Genomic DNA, 15,945 nt, shown 5'->3' with positions numbered 1-15,945 from the left:
CTCATCTGTATTCCGGGTAAGTCAGGTTTAAACTGCTGCTGCTGCCCAAACTCAGCAGAAAGTCCTGCTGCCATCAGACCTGCAGCCATTTACCAGCCCTGCAGTGCTTTTCTACAACCTCTGAGGCACGGCTACAACCTCTGAGGGCATTAAAACTTGAGATCCAGGTGCAAGTTGGTTTGGGATGCTGGAGAGGGATTTCGCAGCCCTTCTGACCCCTGTCTTGCTGCAGGGTCTGCTCTGCAGAGAGCTGCTGCAGCTGTGCTGTCATTGCACGGAGCCTTTTGCTTTCCATCCCAAACAAGCATGCTGCCTGCTCTCAAAGAGGGCTGGAGGAGGTGGCTGCTGCCCTGCAGGAGGGATGGTGTTCTCCCAAGTGCCAGCTGTGATTTGCAGTGTGCCACCACTGAGGATCACACTGCCACCTCCTGCTTGGCTTTGTCTCAGCCAACTGCTCCCTGCACGGGGACACTGAGCCCAGCTGCTGCCTCCCACAGCCACCCCTCTGCCTTCCCACATCGGCATCACAATGACAGCCCCGCAGGCTCCAGAGAGAATGGTCTTAAAAAAAAATATGCTAGAATTGAGTGGAGAAATTCCCAGCGTGGCAAACTGCACCGCTGAGCACATGGGCTGCTGTCACTCCTGCAGCCTTTGTAGGGCTGTGCCTATTTCCAGAGCTCAGCTGTGCTTTCCACGTCTGCAGTTCCACTTCCTTGGGAGGAGAGCCTGCAGGCCCCGTGGCTGCTTACCCCATGACCTGATGCATTTCTGCTGTGTTTTGTCTAAAGCCACGCTCTCTGGAATTAATTTATAGCAGCGACAGCCCGTGGTTTGCTGCTGGGGTTTGTGCTGCGGTGCTTGGGGTTACAAAGGCAGATTGCTGAGGGCTGTGGGGTCCCATTAGGGCTGCCCCCAGCTCTGTTTCCCTGAGATCAGACCTGTCCCTGGTATTGCCGCAGTGAGGGCAGGTTGGCAGCCAGCAGCCCAGGATGGGATGGGCACTATCTGCTGCCTGCTGTGGCTGCTGTACCAGGAAACTGAACTCATTCAGCTGGAATTTTTTTCACCCTCCTTCTCGAAGCAGCAGCTGCTTGTGTCCTGGCACTGCTGCTTCGGCCACGGCCTCTCTGCTGCTTTACCTTCACCTTTCCTTCTGCCTGACTCAGGATCGTTAAGCATTAACCTTAAAATAGCCACTCTTTTTGCAGTTGATATAATTAATGTCGTGCGTGTGTGTTCCTCCCCCGTGCTTTGAGCTTTCCCCTTTTGCTCCACTCCCTGGGCACGGGGAAGCTCTCAGCAGAGCACAGAGGGAACAGAGTGCTCTGTCCCACCCCCGGCTCCGTTTGTTGGTTTTGGGGCTGCCTCCCAGCATCTGCCACCGGTGCTGTTATTTAAGCCACGGCAAGGCTCAAGCTAATAATTAGAGAAAGTGAGTGGCTTGTGCAGTTTCCGATTACTTTTCTCCTCGCTGAGATCTGAGCTCCCTATTCAGCTCTCTCAGGGGTGGAGGCAGGGGGAGAGTTTTAAATAGAATTAAATCCCTTTCGCATCACTTTTGCAGCGGCACAGCTCGTGCTGAAGTGCCCGACCTGTGGGCTGTTCTCCGGCTGCTCCGGGCCGTGCCACGCTGTGCACACACAGCTCAGCCGTGCTGCATCGCGGTCCCAGCTCTGTGAGAGGACACTGCAGCCATGGGCGTGCTGCTGGAAGCCAGGGGCCGAGCTGGGCCTTTTGCAGCAGCTTTGGGCACAACCACAGACAGGTTTTGCCGTATCCAAGCACAGATTTGTGGTTTGGTTTTGTTTTCTTTTTTTTTTTTTCCCTCCTGGCTGCTGCTATAGGAGCCCGGCATGCCCGGGCAGCTCCTGCGGGGCCTGCGTTGCAACGCGGGCGGGAAGCGAGCAGCGTTTATCGCGTGCATCAGCGCGGCTCATGGCAGTGCGTGCACGCGCGGGGGCATCCAGCCCTGCCTGCTTTTGAGGTGGGGAAAGCAGCTCGCCCCGCTGTGCCACAGCACGGGGTCGGGAGGGAATGGAGTTCGGACCGCATCGCGAGCGCTGCGATGAATGAAGGCGGGCTCGTAGCGGGGATCCCGGCGTGAAAGCGGGGTGCCCGCACCGGGGGGGGGGGGGGGGGGGGGGGGGGGGGGGGGGGCCCTCCTGCATCCGGGCGCGTCCCCCCCAAGGTCACTCCCACCCCGCACCCCCCTCTGCGCTCACACCACCGCCTCTCTCCCTCCGCATCCTCCAGCCCTGGGCGAGCATCCCCCCCCTCCCACCTCCGCCTTACAAGAGCCCGCTCCCTCCTCCTCCCCTCCCATTGAGCTCCCGACGCCGTCGGGCCGAGCGCGGCGGGGCCCCCCCCGCACCCCCAACCCGCGGAGGGCGGGGAGGGAGCGCGGAGGGAGCGCGGAGAGGGGCGGGAGCGGCCGCGCGGAGGCGCAGAGCGGCCCCGCAGCTCCGCAGCCCCGAAGCCCGGCAACAAAGAGCGCAGCGCTCCGCTCCTCCCCGGGATGTAGGGCCCTCCGTGCCCCGCTCCCGGCCCCGCAGCCCTCCATGCCCCCGCGCTGAGCCCGTTCCGCATCGCCATGGGGAAATCCAACAGCAAGTTGAAGCCTGAAGTTGTGGAGGAGCTGACCAGGAAAACGTACTGTGAGTGCATAGCGGGGCCTGACCGCGGCGTGGAAGGGGGGGGGGGGGGGGGGGGCACAGCGCGGTCCCGGATTTGGGGTTGGAGGAGGGGGGGACAGGGGTTAGCGGCGGCTGCGCCCCGCGGATGCTCGCGGGGGTGCGGGTACCGCGGCGGGGACGGCCCCTCCCGCAGCGCGCAGGCTCAGCCCCGGCTTTGTTGCGAGGATTCCGCTCTGAGCCGGGAAGGAGGAGGGAGAAAACATGGAGAGGGGCAGGCGGACAGGCAGGGCAGCGCGGGGCTCTCCCGCAAACGCTGCGCTCCTCGGCCTATTGCTCAGCCCCGGCACCGCGGAACCGGGGCCGCATCCTCCTCCCTCCATCCCTCCCCCACCACAACCCCGCGTTACCGTGCCCTGACCCCCCCCCCGCCCCGCTCCGCAGCCCCATACACCCGAGCCCCCTCGGGCGGCACTGCCGGAGCGCTCCAGCGGTCCCCGACGTTCGGTGCATTTCTCGGGGGTTCCTCTGCCGTTTCGCTCCGTAGCGGAGCCGGGAGCCCCGCGCTGCGTTTGCCCGCTCTGCTTTAATATCCCGCTCCCCGTGCCAGCTCCTTTCCCCTCGCGTCCTCACTGTGATCTCACTCACGCGGCCGATGCCCGAACCGTTGGCTTTGGGCAAAACCGTCTTTATTTTGTTTCATCCCGAAGGATGCGCCAAAGAAACAAAGGCTCCGGTGCTCCGAATTCCCCTCCCCGCTCCCCCCCCCCCCCACCCCCCCCCCCCCGTTGAACCGGCTCCGTGCCCCGCCAGACCTGCGAGCGTTCCCACTGTCATTGCTGCAGTCCCACGGCAGCGCTTACCCAAAAAGGCAATAGATGAGGATGCAGCAAGTTCTCCCATACGGAGAGGAGGCATCGCTGGTGCATTGCACACCCCCGCGTGCGGGGCTGCTCCTGTCACCGTGCAGAGGGAGGGGGGCACAGCCCTGGAGCTCAGCTCAGCTCTGAGAGCAGTGGAGCTGCATCACCTGCACAGTGCCCAGCATTGCGAGCGGCTTTGGCCGTGGGTGAGCTCTGCACCTGGTGTTTTACACCACTCTGTGCTCGTGTCCATGCTGGGAAGGTGCTGCCCCGTAGGGCACGCAGGCAGCAGGTCCTGCTGGCACCCAGTGCAGTGGATGCACATGGGGACATCCCCTGTTCTGGATGAGGCCAGCACAGGGTCGCAGCCTCGTGGCTCCACTGCCAACTTTCTGCACCTCCTGGGTGCTCTCCCTCTCCCACCACACCTCCCCAAATGCTGCCCATCCTCGTTGCTCCCATATGGGGTTGTCTGTCTGCTCTGTGCCTCCTCCCAGGTGCACCACACGTGTCCCCACGCAGGACAGCACGTGGCTGTGCCCCACTCTGTGCCCCAGCAGCACGTGGTGCCCACCAGCTTCAGCCATCCCTAATGCCAGGCTCAGTTCATTGAGCTCGTTGCACCACTCGTGTCTGATCTGAATTACTTTTGCTGAGTGCTTCTGCCCCTGGTCAGGTGTTGGCAGGGAGCTGATGGTGGGGACCTGCTTTTGTCCCAGGGATGTGCCCACTGTGGTGAGAGCTGTGGCTGCGGTCCGGGTGGGATTTCTCCCCCAGTGGGATTTCCTTCTGTTGCATCATTTTCTATTTGCCTGAGCCATCTCCAGGCGCCCATACCCCAGCGCTATGGGGCAACCAGAGAGGGCTCAGCCCTCCAGGCAGCCCAGGTTCCGTCCATGGGAGGAGCCAGCACCAAATAATAATGAATAATAAATTATGCAATTCTTTGTGCTTCCATGGAGCCCTTCACCCGAAAGCTCTTGAAGTGCTTTGTCGACATTAATGTATGAATCCCCCCCATGCCTCGTGGTGATGGCTCACAGCGGGTTGGGTGCGGTGCCAAGTGTCCTGGGAGGTGCTGGTGGGGCTGTCCTGGCAGGGACAAGGCTGTGTGCTCAGTGTGCTCCTACCATGGGGGTTGGGAATGGGATTTGGGAAAGTTGGGAATGGGATTTGCGTGGCTGCGGTCAAAAGGCTCTTCCATTAAGGTCTTGGGATGTGGGGAAGGTTGTGTCCAAGTCTTGAATGCAAGTGGGTGAGAGATGATGGCCTTAGGTTGTGTCAGTGAAGGTTCAGGTTGGATGTTGGGAAACATTTCTTCTCTGAGAGAGCAGTGCTGCACTGGCACACACTGCCCAGGGAGTGGAGTCCCCATCCTGGAGGTGGTCCTGAACTGTGGAGATGTGACACTGAGGGACGTAGTGGGATGGATATGGGTTGGACTGGGTGATCTTAGAGATCCTTCCCAACGTTAATGGTTCTGTGGTGCAAAGCACTTTAATTGTAGCTGCAGAATATATTTTGGGGTCCCAGGAACCCTAACCCTAACCATGTTCCACTCACTGCTCCCTATTTTGTGGACTCTCAACTCACTCCAGCATCGTCACTTTCTGCTCTTCTACAACAAGCCACAAAATTGGCTCAGCTGCATGCCAGTAATGCCTCGAATTAATGGGCATTAGTTTCAGAGCAACCTACAAACAGATCGATTTGGAGTTACGGGGTACAGCAGCTGGCTGAATTCTGCAGGAAAAGAGTGGAAACACTCCAGTTTTCAGGCAGGGAACCACAGGGCTCCTCTCTGCCCATGCCCTGGCTCTGCCCTGCCCAAGTGTTGGGGTCCCCACCCCCACCCCCAGCTCCATGTGTGTGGGGGGACCACGGCTGGTGGCACCTCGGGCCCCGCTGTGATGGCTTTGGGAGCACTGCATTTCTCAGATCCCCCAGCACATTAATGGATCTGCTTAACTGCCACGCTGACCTTTGCTGCTGCTGTTATAATTAAGGCTGTGAAACAAGAGGCTGCGACAGCATCAAAGGAAGCGGCTGCTCTGGGGAGGGACCGCCATGCACTCCTTCTGTTCTCAGAGCAATGCTCACGTTGTGCCTCCCTGCCCTCCTCAGAGCCTGGGGTACAGCCTGTATCCCACACAGCCCCCCCAGCAGCCCCTCGTGGCTCCTCGGTGCACGATCCCGTGGGTTCCCTGTGCTGGGGATGGAGCTGTTGGGAGTACCATTCATTCATCCGCAGATGCAAGGACCATCCTCAGCCCCTTCTTCTGCTGCAGCTGCTTTTGCCCTGAACCCAATTTCCAAAGCCTGACATTGGCCCCTTAAATATTTCATAGGGTCTAAAAAGGATTTTAACTGTGTGTTGGTTTTCCTGTCCATGCTGTGGCCCCGCTCAGCCCGCAGCCAGCAGAGCCCAATGCTGTGAGCAGTGCCAGGCACACACACACTTCCCTGCACGCTTCCCATCTCAGTCGTAGTGAATGGTGCTGATGACAGTGCTCTGCCCTCAGTGTCCCTGAGCATCCCGGTGCTGACAATATGTGTCCTGGGGGAGAGGAGCAACCTGGCCCCACAGCTGCCAGGGCTTGGGATGGGGGTGTCTCCAGGTGGCCTTTGGCTGTGGGATGGACACCGACTGGGACTGGGTGCTGCTGGGGTGAGAGGGGTGGAAATAGGGGTACACAGGATTTGGATTAGCCGTGGTTGTGTCCATGGGGATGGCCACTCCATGCGGACCCGCAGCCCCTTCTGCACCGCAGTGGAGAGGGTTTCTGGAGCAGCCTGATGGCTGGGACCAGGGCTGAGCCCAGGGGGCAGGAAGACAGTGAGCTCTGCAGCGTGTAACCGGGCCATGGGTTACATATTTAATCCAGAACTGTAATGAACGTGAGCCATCAGGGCCAAGCAGCCCACATTCCTGAGGTGCTGACGTGGGGCGGATGGAAGGACTGCCGTCACCGAAGGCAGCTCTGCGAAGTCCCCAGGCACGAGCCTTCAGGCCGTGGTGATGGCCCTACAGCACCATCTGTAGGGTCGGGGGCTGCGCTTGGGCTGGGGGGGGGGGGGTTCTGCCGTTTTCCCCCTGGTTCCATGTGTGGAAATGCAGATCTGGGGACAGGGAGGGATCCCTGCGTTCCCAGCGCCTGCCCTGATGCACGTGAACGCCGCGGTGATGTTGGAAGTGGAGTTCATGACAGATTTATCCCCAGATAAATTCCTAACCTCCGTGTTTCGCCGCGCTGAGCGGTGGAGTGTTGGGCACAGCTCGCAGGGTGCGCGCATCAGCGCCCGATCAGCTCACGCATGAGCACCGCGCTGAGACACGCATCAGCACCCGATGGGGCCACGCCTGAGCGCGCAATTAGCACACACGGCGGCGCGCAATTAGTGCGCGTCCCCGCGCCCGCTCGCGTTCTGCCCCTGGGGCTCATTCGTGCTCGCTGCTGCCCCCGGTTCCCATCCGCTTCTGAGCGCCCGATGGGTGTGCGCACCCGCGTGTGATGTGGTGGTTACACTCGTGTGCGGTCACACCCACGCGGGTGCCCAGTGCCATCACCATCAGTGCGAGGGTGAGTGCCCCCTCGTGTGCACAGCAGTGTCTGTTTTGCTCACACGTGCTCCGTGCATCCGGCGGAGGTGAGGGCAGAGCGTTGGCGATCTGGAAGCTGAGCGCTGCCTGTGGCTGGAAATAATTAACTCTGCTTTCCTGCTCTGGCAGCAGTGACCCCGCTGGGCTCGGGGAGCAGCGGTAGGGGAGAGGAGGGGTCTGTAAAGTGTTGGGGTCTGGATTGCTGCAGCTTCTCCCGCGTCCCTGCAGTGCTCCATCCCCATTCCTGCCCTGGTCCCACCGCGTGGGTACGGAGCGTCCCCGCTGCCCTCGCAGCCCTGCAAACACCAATTAATGGCTGGAGCAGTGATTAACTGGAGCTGTTCTTGCTGCAGCAGCAGCTGGGCAGTGGGAAGGGAGGGGGCACGCGGGGGGGGAGGGGTGGTGACAATGCTGTCAGTCCCTGTGTGCACCCGAAGGGAGTGGTGGGGAGGAGGGAGCAGAGGAGGGGCTGCAGAGGAGCGGTGGGTGCTGAGATGGGATGGGATGGAGCCATCAATGGGAGCTGAGATGGGATGATGGATGTGGAGGCAGGATGGAGTCAGGGGTACCACGAAGGGGCAGCAGCAGCGAAGCTGCCCTACAGCACTGTGCCTCCAGGCAGTGCCTCTCCCAGCACTATGGTCCATCACCCATACCGGCTGTGAGCCTTCACTCGGCGCCTTTCATCCTGCAGGATCCCAGGGCACGCCGCATCCATTAAGCCTCTGCTTCGTGCACTATTTTTTGGTGCTCCGTGGGGAGCACCGCCCCAGGGCAGTGCTGTGGGCACTGCGGAGCAGCGGGTTGCTGCTCCACCGGGACGTGCTGCGGGTAATCCCTCGTCCTTGAGCGCCCGGGGTCAACCTGCCCGTGTTGGATGGCTGCAAATTGATTTGCATCAGCTCAGCATCGCGCCGCGATCGATGCCGGCGGGAGGGAGTGAGTGCAGCAGCCGGCGTGCAGATGCAGGGCTGCGTGCTGGGAGCTGCTCAGCACCCCGATGTGCTGAGGATGGGGTGCCCGGATCAGGAGCACAGCTTGTCCCTGCATTACGCAGCCGTAGTGTCCGCATCCTCCATCGGTGCCATGCTGAGCATCGCTCCCAGCAGAGAGCCTGGCTCTGTCGCTGCAGATGTAAAGCTCAGAGCGAGGGGGTCCCTCCCTGCAGGATGCCGGGGGCTCCTGGTTGGTGCCTGCAGGCAGTGCCCCGGGCTGGCAGTGCCCTGTGTGTGTGCCACGGAGCCGTCTCCATGCGTGTCGTTAGCAGCGTTTCTCCTGTACTAAAAAAAGCACGCATTTAATTGTTTCCTGCTGGAGTTGAAAGCTCCCAGCACCAAAATAGCACAGAGGGGGAAGCACGGCTGAGAGCTGCACCAGGTCCTCTCCCTCCTCCTGCTGCCTTCAGCAGCACCTGGCAGCCCTAGGTACCTGCATTCCCCTCTGTGACCCCATGAATGTCCCCAGAATCCTTCCGTGGCACGGCCTCAGCCCTCCCATGCCCCCAACCTGGTGCTGAGCATCCCCACGCCCTTCTCCCCATGATACCATGCAGCCCCCATCTGAGCACTGGTGCTGCAGCCACCTCTCTCCCCACTCCAGACCCCCTGCAGCCTCCCCAAGTCGCTCTGTGCCTTTCTCCAGGCACACTGCAAATCTCTCTGATGTAAACCCACTTTCTTTTATTTGCCTTCCGAGGTAATTGGCATCTCTTGGTGTGCTGGGCTCTCTATTTTTATCAGCTGTTTGCACATTGACACATCCCTGCTCCGCCTCGTTATCCCGGCTCATTTCAGCCCTCTTGCTTTTTTATTATTACTATTTGGATGCACGAGGTGAGGGAAATGATGAGCAGGGCTGGCAGGGAGCTCCCTGCTCACGTGCTCCCATGGGGGTGATGATGGGATGCTCAGGGCACTCCATGCCCACCCTGTGCCACAGCCATGCCCGTACCTGACTCCATCCCACGTGCTCAGCATGGTTTTGGCAGCAGCAGGACAATGGTCCCTTTGCCCATGGTGTCCCAGCAGGCACAGAGAGCACCAGGAAGGTGCTTGCAGGCCTGGACCTCACACATGGGGAGTGCATTGAGAAAGCACTCAATTCCTGTTTTTATTTATTTTGACCTCTATTTTTTTCCTTTTCTTTTTTTTCTTTTCTTGCAGTTACAGAGAAGGAGGTGCAGCAGTGGTGAGTAGCAGCGTGGCGGTGAGACGTTGGGGGTGCTGGGGGACCCCCCCTGCTTGGAGCTCGCTGCAGGGGCAGGCAGACCTTGGGGTGCATGCTCACAGGGGAGGGACACCAGCACATACTGATTTTTCCCGTGCACACTGCATGCACTCTGCTCCTGCTCTGTTTGTGGCTCCATGCTGCCGTGGTTCTCCACCTTTTCTCCTGCTTAGTCCCCATGGGGACCCTGGGGCTGTCCAGATGGTGGCATGGCTGCGGGGGGACAGTGCCATGTACCCCAGTGCAGCCCTGAGCAGGGACAGAGTCACAGGACAGGGACTCCAGGGCAGGGATGTGGAGGCAGGGGCAGCTCATGGCAGCGTGCTCTCACCCCATCCCCTCCACCTGCCCAATGCACCGCCCTAGAAAAGCCACCGTTTCCCTTTCATCCTCCTATCAAACCAGTCAAGGTTTTCTTTCTTTATCCCTTTTTCTCATCCTTCTCCCCCCTCCCGATGAGTCATAGCTGCAGCAGCACGAAGATGTCACCGGCACTTCACTTTCCCACCTCGCCACCCCCTTCCCCTCCTCCCCCAGCCCTCGGCCCGCTGACAGATCTGGGCGAGGGGTTGTGTAATGCTGCTGCACCCAGTGGGGTCCCCGCAAGGTCCATGCAATGTCCCCAGACTCACGGAGCTGCCTGACCCCTTCCCTGCACCCTGGCAGCGTTGGAGACATCGCACCTCCTCATGGCAAAGCTCTGGGGCTCTGTCCTTGGCCACGTTGTCCCAGGAGGGTGCAGAAGCCCTGCTCTGCCCCTAGTTCCTATGAGGAGTTTACACACGTGCTCACACACAAAGGCTCTTGTGCTGCCTCAGCTTTCCTGGCTGCAAAGCTGACATCCCAGGGCACTGCCCTGTGGTGCTTGGGGCTGTTGTGTGATTACTTTTTGCTACGGCTCAGCTGTGAACACAGAGCAGCAGGCTGTGCTGGCTGGGGGCTGCTGTGCCAGGCTGTCATTCCCGTCCCCAACAAAATCCTCAGCCCCTTCCCCCTCTCCATCCCCATCTCATCCCCATCCTCAACTTCATCCTCATCCCCAATACCATCCCCATCCCCTTTCCCATCCTTTTGCCCATTCTCGTTCCCATTCCAACCCCCACTCCCATCTCCGTCCCCATACTCAACCTTATCCTCATCTCCAACACCATTCCCATCTCCAACACCATTCCCATCTCCATGACAATCCCCATCCCATCCCATCCCATCCCATCCCATCCCATCCCATCCCATCCCATCCCATCCCATCCCATCCCATCCCATCCCATCCCCATCCCACCCCATCCCCATCCCCTTCCTTCCTGGCCAATGCTCAACATGGATGTGGCTTGGTTCCTCATTCTGGGCACCACGTGATATCACTGGTGCCACTTGGTGCCCACTGGGCCCTGGGTCCTAATATTGATGTAACCCTAACCCTAATCCTAACCCTAACCCTCCCTCCCCAGGTACAAGGGCTTTATCAAGGACTGCCCCAGCGGGCAGCTCGATGCTGCCGGCTTCCAGAAGATCTACAAGCAGTTCTTCCCCTTTGGCGACCCAACCAAATTCGCCACCTTCGTGTTCAACGTCTTCGACGAGAACAAGGCAAGTTAGCACCCTGTTGGGCACGGTGGGTTCCCCGTGCGTCCCACTCACACACCAATTACTCTCACCCCTCTCTCCCCCCCAGGATGGGAGGATCGAGTTCTCAGAGTTCATCCAAGCACTGTCTGTCACCTCCCGGGGAACGCTGGATGAGAAGCTGAGGTGTAAGTGCCTCCCGTGGGCCCTCTGCTTTGGGATGGCTGCAGGGGGTGTGTGGGGCACGGTGACCTTCTGGATGTGGCCCCAACATCTCCACGTGCCCTTTGCAGGGGCATTTAAGCTGTACGATTTGGACAACGACGGTTACATCACGAGGAACGAGATGCTGGACATTGTGGATGCCATCTACCAGATGGTGGTAAGCGTTGGGGGTGGGATGGGGACGGGGATGGAGCGTGTGGCCCCACCTGGGGACACCGTCCCCATGTCCACGTGTGACTGTATGCCCTCCTGCTGCCATAGGGAAACACTGTGGAGCTTCCCGAGGAGGAAAACACACCTGAGAAGAGAGTGGATCGGATTTTTGCCATGATGGACAAAGTGAGAGTGCTGTGGTTGTATGGGGGTGTATCCTTGGGGGGCTGGGGGCAGTTCTGGGTCCTCGCTCTATCTCTGCTCCTTCCCCTCCTCAGCGATCCCAGTTCCAAACCATGGCCCTGGGGATGCCCTGGGCACTCACTGCCCTGCTGCTGTGGGCATGCGGGGCTGTGTGGGGCTGTGTGGGGGACTGGGTCTGGGTCTCAGCACCACTGCTACGTTTTGCAGAATGCAGACGGGAAGCTGACACTGCAGGAATTCCAGGAGGGCTCCAAGGCCGACCCCTCCATCGTGCAAGCCCTCTCCCTCTACGACGGGCTCGTATAGTCCCAGGGCCGAGCGGCGGTGAGTCTGGCGTGGGGGTGCTGGCATGACCATCCCACTCACCCGGTGCCGTTCCCACTTTTGGTCCCCCGGGTGGGGGGCGGGGAGGGGGTCACCCTCACGTGATTCCTCACCTGGATTTCCTTCCTCTCCCTCAGCTTATGGGGAAGATGCTCTCTGTGCCATCCGACCACCGCAGCGACGCTTGCCTGCCCCTCTCCGGCCCTCCTCCACGTCCCGCGAGCCAAGGATGCCGCGGTGCCAGCCCCCGCCGCTCTCTGCGCTCCGAACCACCGCCGTCACCATTCGCCAACTTCTGCTTTTTTTCCAGAAAAAAAACAAACACAACAACACCCAAAAAAGACCATGGTCTGAGTGGCAGCGAACACCCGAATCCTGGGGGCCGGGGGGAATGGGTCGGAGTGGCACTGGAAGCAGAGCCCCCCCCGGCCCCGAGCCCCCTCTGCTCCTCACTGCTACGGGCTGGGGTCGGACTGCGGATGCACCTCTCTGGGACGCAGCTGGGGATGGAGCCCACAGGGGCTGTAGGGATATATATTATATTATTATTATTATTATTATTAATTATTATTATTATTATTTTGGTGAGACAGTATTGTGCTTTTTTTTTTTCCTTTTTGTTTTTTGGTCCTTTTGGTGGAAAGCAGTGAGGCTTTTTTTTTTTCACACGTCTGATACCTTTATTTATTTGTCGTATCCGTTTCGTGTCCCACGTGTCCCACACCTCGCTGATGGCCCCTGCCACCTTTACACCCCCACACACGACTGCGGGGCACCGGGAGCCTGCAATAACCAAGCCAAAACCCCCCTCCACCCTCTGTATGCCATGCACTGGAAGGGGCTCTGTACTTCTTTCCCTCTCCCCATAGCCCCGATCCTGCCTTCCTTTCTCTCTCTTTCCCCTTTCCATCCCAACCAGGGTCGCTCAGCCCCATCCTTCCTCTCTGTTCCTACTCCTTTCCCCAACCTCTTCTCCCACTGGGCAAGGTGAGGAGGCAGCCAGTGTCTGGAACGTTCTCCATTGTGTCTTTTCATTTTCTTACTGCATGAGAAGTATTCATGGAGCCGAGCGTTGGGTTTTGCTTTCAAGCCAATCCCTGTGTTCAGTGTTTTTGGGGACGGTGGGGAGGTGCATCTCCTCCATCCGTGGAGCAGAGGGAGCTGTGCATGGCAATGGGTTGGGGCCGCCCCATTGCTTCCCACTGAGGACATGGGAGGTGCTGAGAACCAAGAGCAGAGCCGGCGTGCACCCACTGCTGATGGTGGCAGCAGAGCAGTGATGGTCACACAGCCATTGGCCTCAGAGATGTCCCCAGGAGGTGACAACTGGACATGGAGGATGTTCTGAGGGGTGTCCCAGCCACACGCAGTGTCCCTGTGGGGCTGAATTTTTCGTTCACAGTCACGACGGCCTGGAGCTCTGGGGCTGTGGGATGAGAATGCTTTCTCTGCCCCACTGACATTTGGAATCCTGCAGCTTTGGGAAGCCAACACCTCCTGATGCTTTCAGACACCTTTATAGAGTCACCTCTCCCCATTCCCACGGAGACAACACGTCTGCTGCCAGTGGGAGCCCACCAGGATGGTTCTGCCCCAGTGTCTCAGTGCTGGGGATCCCAAAAGGCATCACTCACTCCTTGCCCCCCCAAAACCCCTCTTCTCGACGCTTTGTGGCCAAAACACGTCTCTGTTGGGCAGATCTTTGCAGTGCCTCAAACTCCACCACCTCCCACGTGCTGGACGGGTGCCCTCCCAGTGGAGCTGCACTGGGACCCGATGGATGCCCCGCTGGAAGTAACACCACACAGATGCAGACGTTTGCTCTGATGCTTTCCCCTTTGGAAAGGCCTTGGTTTTCTTTTTTTCCCTGCTGTGCCACTGGAAGTATGGCTCGAAGCTTCTCACGCTCGGGAATGTCGGCCTTCACCTCCTCGTGCCTCAGTTTCCCCCTCGGTGACCGCGGTGTCCCCGTACCATTTGTCTGTCAGTGTTGCCTGATTAAAAAGCAGTGTCTGTATTTCCTTTCCGTTCTCCGTTTGCGCGCTGTTGCTGCTCTGCAGCCGCCGTTCCCTGGGTCCTTTGGTTCCTTTCGGGGTCGGGGTGCCCCTGGGGGTGGCAGTGCTGCAGGAGTCCTGGGCTGAGGAGCAGCAGAGCTGTGTTCATGGAGGTGAAGCTGTCTGTGCGCCGTGTCTCAGCTTGCATGCCCCGCTGCCTTGTCTTGAGATGAATCCAAGAGCAAACCAAGCGAACCGACCCGACTGAGAACGGAACAGACACATAGAAACAAACCCCAGGAACTTTGTGACGGTGGAAATAAAAGCTTCATGATGGTACCGACGTGGCCTGTGTTGTGTTGTGGGCTGTGTGCTGTGTGCCCTGAGCAGGGGCTGTAAGGGACAGCAAATGGGGACACGGGGACACCGTGCTGCTGGCTTCTGGGGCTGGGTGCAGTACTCAGACAACGTATAGGTTTGTACATACAACAGATTTACAGCTGTGCCAGGAGAGGGAGAGGATGGGCACAGGCTCTGGATGATGGGGTTTGGATGTGGGCTCCCGGAGGCGGTGCTGGATGGGAGCACCCCCAGCGAGGAAGGGGTTAAGCCCAGTTTCACACAGGTGCCACAGGGACTGGGAGGACCGGTGGGTGATGGGGAGAAGCTGTGGGTAGATGTGCCCCCCTGCTTGGGTCCTGTGGGGTGGGTCAGAGCCTCACCTGGAGCCCATCCTCACCTGTGGCCCCTCCCAATCCCAAGGCAAGAGTCAGATGAGAGTTGAGCAAACCCGGGGGGTGCTGGGGGTGCCTGCAGGCTCTGAGCATCCCCATGTGCCATGCTGCGTCCCAAGGGATGTGTGCTAAGTGACAGACATGAGGCCACATGAGTTCGATGTGCAGTGTGAGTACCCCCATGTGTCCCCAGCCCTTCCCGTGATGGTGGCTGTGGTGACGCACGGGGCTGGAGCCCTGGGAAGGGGCACCAAAAGGACAGGCTTGGGGGAGATGTTGCCCTGTCCTTCTGTTGGCAGTGCCATACAGCACACTGGTGAGGAGGAGAATGTCACTGTCATCATAACCAGGAGGTGACGCTGCACTGCCCAGCCCCTGGGGTCCCTCCACTGGTGTCCCATTGGCTGAAGGATGGTGCCTTGCTCACACCAATGCTGTCTGTGGAGGGGGCCATGCTCCAGGTAACATTTTGTGGCACTGCAAAGGATGAGGGTGGACAATGGGTGCACAGAGAGCTATCTTCCCCAGGCCTGACCTTGGGAAGCAGTAGCTGGGAGGGATGGATATCCCCACCCCATCCTCACGGATTCTGGCTGCACAATATCCCTGCGGGCACTGTCTGTGCTGCAGAGCATCTCAGCTCCACAGTTGTGTCAGATGGGGTGAGCTGTAGTGTGGGACATGAGGAGGGACACGTGCTGGGTGCCTGGCCAGCTGGGGAAGCACTACAGCCCTGATGTATGGGGTAAGTGCCCATGGGGAACACGCAGGGTGTGTATGCTATAGTGCATGCTTCGCTGTCTGCACATATATCATGCATCTGGGATGGGTGTCAGAGGAGAAAAGCTCATGTTTTCATAAGCCATTCTTTGCAGGGGGATTTTGAAGCTGATGCAGTCTGTCCAACACTTGGGCAGCAGAGCAAAGGGACTTCTGCTCTGTGCTCTCCGTGCCCTTACCCAATGTGTGGGCACCGAACCCCTCTGTCCCCTGGCTGTGCTCAGCATCTCAGGGCTGGTTGGTGGGAGCCCTGAGGGCAGGCAGCCAGGCGTGGAGCAGGGTCAGTCCTCCCTATCCTGCTCGTTCCTGTGATCCCTTCCCAGGGAGGCATGGCATGCTTGGCCCACTGTCCTGGCTGGGGATGATGGTTTAGGTTCTGCTGGTTTTGTTTTTCAGAGGTTTCTGCGTGTTAGGGTTTTTTTGTTTGTTTGTTTTTGGTTTTTTTCATCCAAAAACTGATGTCCCTCATGGGAAGGAGTTACCGTTTTCCAGCCACCTGTAATTATGAGAACGGCATTCAATAATGGAAACATTTAGGTCACCTTCACAGCAAACAGTGCTACCTAATAAGGCCGTGTCTGTCCAACCTGGCCTCACCTGGCTGTGCCTGGCATGGGATGCTCAGCGGGCTCTGCTGTAGGCCAC

At 59.3% G+C, this 15,945-nt stretch overlaps 1 protein-coding gene across 1 annotated transcript; it reads left to right on the top strand.

Moving 5' to 3' along the window:
* Positions 1 to 2,334: 2,334 nt before the first annotated feature.
* Positions 2,335 to 12,486, top strand: NCS1 (neuronal calcium sensor 1). The gene is made up of 8 exons (XM_065737503.1): positions 2,335 to 2,657; positions 9,260 to 9,284; positions 10,772 to 10,910; positions 10,996 to 11,074; positions 11,180 to 11,268; positions 11,373 to 11,450; positions 11,676 to 11,792; positions 11,930 to 12,486. Exons 1-7 carry the CDS (start codon positions 2,594 to 2,596, stop codon positions 11,772 to 11,774), a joined length of 573 nt encoding a protein of 190 aa, XP_065593575.1. The 5' UTR covers positions 2,335 to 2,593; the 3' UTR covers positions 11,775 to 11,792; positions 11,930 to 12,486.
* The last annotated feature ends 3,459 nt before the right edge of the window (positions 12,487 to 15,945 follow it).

Source organism: Cyrtonyx montezumae, unplaced genomic scaffold, assembly GCF_038088225.1.
Source record: "Cyrtonyx montezumae isolate F1298 unplaced genomic scaffold, pur_monq_1.0 scaffold_20, whole genome shotgun sequence".
Taxonomy (NCBI): Eukaryota; Metazoa; Chordata; class Aves; order Galliformes; family Odontophoridae; genus Cyrtonyx; species Cyrtonyx montezumae.
The sequence above is the reverse complement of the archived record's forward strand: the minus strand, read 5'-3'. Positions and strand labels throughout refer to the sequence as shown.

Coding starts and splice junctions, on each gene's coding strand:
- NCS1 (XM_065737503.1), top strand. CDS start 2,594: ATGGGGAAATCCAACAGCAAGTTGAAGCCTGAAGTTGTGGAGGAGCTG. Junction 9,285..10,771: donor GAGAAGGAGGTGCAGCAGTG/GTGAGTAGCAGC, acceptor CTCCCTCCCCAG/GTACAAGGGCTTTATCAAGG. Junction 11,269..11,372: donor ATGCCATCTACCAGATGGTG/GTAAGCGTTGGG, acceptor CTGCTGCCATAG/GGAAACACTGTGGAGCTTCC.